The sequence below is a fragment of the Watersipora subatra genome, chromosome 9 (genome assembly GCF_963576615.1).
Source record: "Watersipora subatra chromosome 9, tzWatSuba1.1, whole genome shotgun sequence".
Lineage (NCBI taxonomy): Eukaryota > Metazoa > Bryozoa > Gymnolaemata > Cheilostomatida > Watersiporidae > Watersipora > Watersipora subatra.
Genome location: NC_088716.1, coordinates 61,520,011 through 61,526,669, shown reverse-complemented (window position 1 = coordinate 61,526,669; position 6,659 = coordinate 61,520,011). Strand labels below are relative to the sequence as shown.

At 35.8% G+C, this 6,659-nt stretch overlaps 1 protein-coding gene across 1 annotated transcript; it reads right to left on the bottom strand.

The window, feature by feature from the left end:
* Positions 1 to 2,145: 2,145 nt before the first annotated feature.
* On the bottom strand, positions 2,146 to 4,111 carry LOC137404418 (uncharacterized). The gene is made up of 3 exons (XM_068090618.1): positions 3,891 to 4,111; positions 2,934 to 3,259; positions 2,146 to 2,628 (listed from the first exon to the last, which is right to left on the bottom strand). The coding sequence occupies exons 1-3, from the start codon at positions 4,030 to 4,032 to the stop codon at positions 2,563 to 2,565; spliced, it is 534 nt and encodes a 177-aa protein (XP_067946719.1). The 5' UTR covers positions 4,033 to 4,111; the 3' UTR covers positions 2,146 to 2,562.
* Between the last annotated feature and the right edge of the window lie 2,548 nt (positions 4,112 to 6,659).

Here is a 6,659-nt window from a genome sequence, read left to right as displayed (position 1 = left end):
ATTTATAACATCACCAATAATATACTACACATTTTTACACATATTCACATCGCAGGAACTAAAAACTTTCAGGTCTCAGTATAACAGTTGATAATAATTTGTAACATAAATAATGAACATACATACCGGTAGTAAAGTTTGTGAGTGTAAGATGTCTGTACCAATAGCTCTATCACACAGTAAACATGTGTTGTTCATATTGTACCAGCATCCAGAGGGAAGGGTTGCTCAAATACCTTGGTCTGACACAGTTGGGAACAAAGGTATATGTTCTCTTCACTCTTTATGGTCAAAGTAGATACTGTACATTCTAGATTGCTGCTCATGCATGAGACTTCCTGTACTTTAGTCTTGGTGAGAACAAACCCAGTAAGTGAAGATTGGAAGGTTGATGAACATGTTTTATAGCTTCAGTAGTCCTATATAGTCTTTCACAATGGCTCGAAGTAGATCGATATGAATATTATGAGTAATTGTCAGTTTAAATGCGACATTTTGGATCTGCTCAATAATATACTGGTGTTTATTAAAAGCTTCCTAATATTGCTGTTTCATACAAATATATCTAACTTATTGTGATAAATGTTTTTATTATATCAAAGCTTTTTAATAATACTGTTTGTATATAAAAATATTTTTCAGCTTTTATCCACGTAAACAACTTATATCCATATAATTTGTATTGGAAGAAAACTTTTGTAAAAATGTCAAGTTTTCTTCCGATACAAATTATATGGATATAAGTTGTTTACGTGGATAAAAGCTGAAAAATATTTTTATATGTCTAGTTCCACTTATTGTTCTTTTCATAGAACTTCCAATAGAAATGTTAAACCACCATTTTCATAAAGAAATTAACATTGACATTAACACATTAACACCTTAAAGTAACTCAGTGTGGTCAGTTTGTTATAAGCCGTTCATAAACATTTACTTGACTTCTTTTGACTCTTGTTGAGAAGTGTGATGACTGATTATACTTTCTGCTGACTAAATAATTATTTAGTCCATCATATATTATTGTACAGAATAGTATCAACCAGCTGTGAATGACCCTTACCACTATGATTCACAGTCACTGTAGCATGATGCAATATGACCTTTGAACTGTTGACACAAAAGCTTAAATAAAACTTCCATAAAAGGTAGCTGTAGCTATTGAATTACATGTTCAATTAGTAAACAGCGTCCAACTGGTGCTAAGACCTACATATATCTGAATTTTCTAGAATGTTCTAATCTCTGAAGAACCTATTAGCATGAATATTTCTTTACCAATGATGATTACCAGGCTAAGCTGGTAGCTGATGTGGTTCTGACTGAGTCAGGTGTTTATGAAGCAGTGTAAGGATACTCTCAGGTTTGATATGTTAGAAAAGGTACTTTAGAATTTGCCTTGATTCAGGTAATTGAGGGGACACTATAGCAAGTTAGCCAAGGTCCATTGACTGATAAGATAATTTACAAAACCATATCCTGAGATCTTTATACTTTTTAAAATACTTTGAGGTAACGGTTACCGAATCTTTGCATTATAACAAATATGCTTGAGTTGGGTTGAAAATCTTTCATTAAATTCATTAAACGTCCAACAATAGAGTAATTGCCAGGTCAATTTCATGTTTAAAATGACAATTAGAAGATAACTCCAATCGGACTCTGTTTGTGCAACCCATTTTACAATAGATACTATGTCATGCGAACCTTCATGGCCTACGAGTAGAGTGTTTAAAAGTGTCTTGAACCATCCAAATATTTTTAACTAATAAAGTTCATGTGAGGTCATTCAAGCAGGCTAGTAAATTTGGCTATCACTCAAGAAGGAGATTCTTTGCACCGGGTTGAGAGAGCATAAGCATTGACATGGCGGCAAACAGTTTAGTTTGCTGCCGATCATGTCTTGTTTATGGTCATGTCTGATCATAAACTTTTTTTCAGCCAGATTATACTCTAACTATATACTATAACTTATATAACTATAACTTATACCCTAACTGATGCTCCGTGCTCATTGGATGGTGTGATTTCAGTAAGTTTCCCCGGTAACCAAATACTCTTGATTACACATGACTCTTATGATTGCTATTAGAATGAGGCCATATGAAGGTAGTGACTAAGTGATGGTTGAGTTCGGCCAAATAGATTTCAATGACTATATTCTGAATAAAATACGAACATATGACAGGCGTATGCGACATAAAGCTTTAAACAGGCTAAAAATGGTTTATCTACACCTGATGGAACAAAAAACAACGGCATGTTATAAGAGATAGAAAAAATAATATACAGAGCACCAGTAGTGCAGGCAGGAGATTGTCAATGCATCAAGTTCGACACTTTTTTTGACTATCGTACAAAAATCTTCTTAAAAAGATTTGTAGGGAAACCTAAATGCCGGTCAACTTTATTAAACAATAATGTTTTGACATGGGTGGATGTGACGATTTAAAGCAGTGCATTTTGGTTCCGTTGGAACATTACTGTGAAAAGTCTATGACGATAGCGATGTCGTAGGACCTATTAACAATGAGTCGTCTTCTCTAAAAAAATGGATGGGAAAATTTAGACCTGTGTGTCTTGGTCCTGGTCACTAGTTGGAGATTCATGTGAAGGCAGTCTATGCGTTTCCTACAACATTATTATAGAAAAATGTTAAATTTTCTAGTACAGTCTCAACAAGTATGCGAGAGTATGTGTACACTCACATACAAAGTAGTCTCCAAAGTCTCCTAAAACCTCACAGTCCCATAGCAAAGTCTCACAAGATAAATTGACACATCACATTAAATTATCACATCAGACCTCGTGAGAATTACTAAATATATATACTGTACAACTATTCATACTGCATACTGATTATCACATCGGCCCTCGTGAGAATTTTTAGATGTATCCCAATTGTCCTAGTACTAGACAGTATCAAATGAACTAACCTCGTCATTTCGTGGCACATCTACATTCCTTCGTTTAGCTTGTCGCTTCCGACAATAAATGATGATACCAATGATAGATCCGATGACTATTATCAATCCTGCTACAGCTGAGGTAATGATGAGTCCTGTTACCACTGGTGTCAGTGTTTTGTTTTCATTTGTCACATACTCAGCAGCTGAGGTGTTGTCTATGACAGTAGTTGCTCTAGTTATAAACAGAGTAGTTCTCAATATTGTTAGAGGAGTAACTGTGGTTGTTGATTGTGCTTGTGAAGAAGCTTGTGTTGTACTATCTTCACAGGTTTTATTCAGCGCCACAAACTCCTCTAAAATAAACAATCAGTTTCATAGAGACTAACCATTGTTAGCTATTGTACTCAAACTCTGCATGTAATCATAACATAAGACAGCCTACGATAACATCAATGACGGAAATACATCTATGGATGCATAGCTCTAGCAGCGCCTGATTCTATTGATACTCTGCTATGGATTTCCAACTGTGGCAGGAAATACATCTATGATATTCAGCTTTGTCACAGGGTTAAAAAGTCTTACCAGAGACAACATATATGCTTTTTTGCAAGTGAAGTAGTTTTACTTCATTAATACAAACTTGTTATAAGAATAGAGTGAGCAACTCACATACACACTGGTCAGCTAGAAAGAACCCAAAAACTCACCTATTTTAGCACTACCTAACCCTGAAGTACACAGGCATGCAGCCAATGATTAGCATTGCCTAGTTTCGATTACATCCTTTGTGGATAGCCACTCCCCAGTTTTAAACAAACCTACTCTCTGTTCTCTTACACACTTTTAATAGCTTGGTTTTTAAGATTATTAGGTAGAGTTATCTGATACAGCCTTTGTAAAACATAGTAAGATCTTCTGCTAGATATTCTATAAGGCTTTTAGGAGTTAGTCATATGTCTAACAAGTTAGGTGTTGACTTACTTGGACATTTATTGCATAGTTGTTTATGATATTTAGTACCACAGACTTCTCCACAGGAAAAGACATCCTCTCCAGAAAAGATGTTGTATACTTTTATGCATTGATCGGGGTTGTAATTCTCTATGCACTGCTTCCAATTCATATCACAGACTCTATGGCTAAGCTCTTGTTGGATGGCTTGAGTACAGGTTAGCAAGAAGCCGATTATAACGGCAACAGGGTTCATCATGTACACGGCAACAGGGATCATCATGTACACGTCTCTGTTTCTCTCCTCAAGTACCTGAAACAGAGAGCAGGTCAGTCAAGGCTGACAGAGTATGGGCTGTGGTATGAGTATCCTATTGCATTGAATGACAACTGTTTACTGTTATATTCAATATAGATAGTGCTGACTTTCAATAACTTTAAAGACCTGTAGACACCTGTAGACACCTGCAGACACCTGTTAGTTAAGCCGTCTTTTTTGTTTCAACTCATCATGCATTACATAGTATTCCTTCTTTCAGAAAGCCTAATTTTAGTTCGCTTTTAGGAGAGTTTTAGAGAGTAAACTCCATATTAAAGAATTTGCAGCTGACGTTACATTTAAGCCTATATTATAATAAGCCTAGCGAGCCCAGCACAAAGTTGCTAATAACATCCTTTTAGTCAAGCAAAATATTTTCCTACAATTTAGCCAACAGTTAAAAACTTCTCTCTAACTGAACAACACCAGCAAATGTTTAATACTGAAAAACTCATCACACACAACAGATTGCTGCATGAGTAGCATTTCAATGCATTAGCAAACAACTCACTGCTGCAATGAACATACAAGTTCTACAGCGAATTGCATTACTAAAACAGAAGTAATGCTTTTTAACTTGTTACTACTCATGGTTTTTTATCTGAGGAAGGTATTTAGGCAAGTTAATTGAGATATTGAAAGTAAGGAGGCCACCGTTGTGCCCTTCTTGCGCTATTATGCAGACTATGTGTGCATTTATATTGATTAATAGCTACAATCAAATCTAAGGCCACTTAACACTATCGCTTAACACTGCACACTATAGCTCAAATCAACAGTTAGCTGTGCGATGTACAGCGACATTGGGCTGCTATGACATCATTTTGTGATGAGTGGCTAACGTAATTGTTGCTAGCAACAATGCGATGGACTTCCAACACGCCGAATCTTTTCATCGATGATCGGAACTTAATCGCAAGCATTTTAATTGGGTATTTGATGACAGCATCGAGTCCTATTTCAACAGTTGTAAAGATCGATGACAATTCATATTTGCAAGTATGGCAAAGAACTACGCTCGTGATGAATTGCGGAATTAGGTAGTTAAAAGATAACAAAAAACCTGCAATATATCAAATGCAATTTCATAATTTCTGTTGGTTATGGGTTAGCGGTCACCTACAGTTGATCTCTCATAGGGTGTACATCTTACGGCTGGTGATGGCGCCAAAACAGCTAATCGTTGCGATACATCGCACAGCTAGACGCTGATTTGAGCAATAGTGTGCCCGGGCCTTAACTAGTGACAGTAGGTACATAAAGAGACACGAGGTGACAGTAGAACTTTATTATATATTTATTTATTCTTATATCTTTATTCATCTTTATTGCCATATATACATGTGTATATTTATTAACTAATCTTCCTAATCTAAGAATAAAATGCAACTAAAATATAAAAACATTGATAAACACGATAACATCAGAAATAACTAATTTAGCCTGTGATCATGATAACTTAATGACAAAGATAAGGTCCAACCTTTCGGTGCTCAATGGAAGGTTGGACCTTATCGACCTCATTGAACCATATTGACCTTCCGGAGCCGAACGGAAGGTTTGTTTGTTTATAATGTCTCAATTATTCATGGTCACACCCTAAAAAGTGATCATGACTCTTTTAGTCGCTTTGGAAAATCCAAACGAATCAAGCACATCATGTAGCTTTTCCTGCGCATTCCGATTTCCAAATGAATGAAATCGTTTATCAGGGAAGCTATTTAAACAATGTTTATCTGACATTCATATGGCAACACGTGACTGCGCTGCATTTAGGTAACATAATACTGCCGGCCTCATGACTGAAATAATCAAGGTGTTTCCAGTTACTGAAGGCTTACATATAACAGGGTGATTAGTTTGTTTAGGGCATAAATACGAAGAGTCCACAATTGCAGTTCTACTCTGTAGGTACCTTACACAGAAATAAACAGTGCATAAGCAAGAAATGGTCAATATACGTATTATTTCTCATATTTATAACAACAGCTGAGACAGGATTACCCCTTACAATGATTCATTAGTAGGAGAACCATTTTATAATTATGACTTCCCAACTAACAACGACATTCCTGGGACGTTCCGTAACGTTACGCTGAAATAACGTTCCAAAAAAAACATTGTCATAACGTTCTACAAACGTTATTTGATGATCATTGTGGAATTATGTTCCAACAATGTCGCAGGAACGTTGCATAGAATGTTGTGCAATAATATTATCATAACGTTCAGCAGAATGTTACAGGAATATACTTTGGAAACGTTATCATAACGTCGTTAGCGAACATTATTAATGAATGTCCCAGGAATGTCCCAGCAACGTTACTCTGGAATGTTCGAGTGAAAACATTCATATAACATTAGCTTGAAATGTAACTGGAATATTATGGGGTGACATCATAATTAACTTCAAACGAATGTCTTAGAAATGTCCCAGGAACGTTACTCTGGAATGTTCAAGTGAAAACATTCACATGACG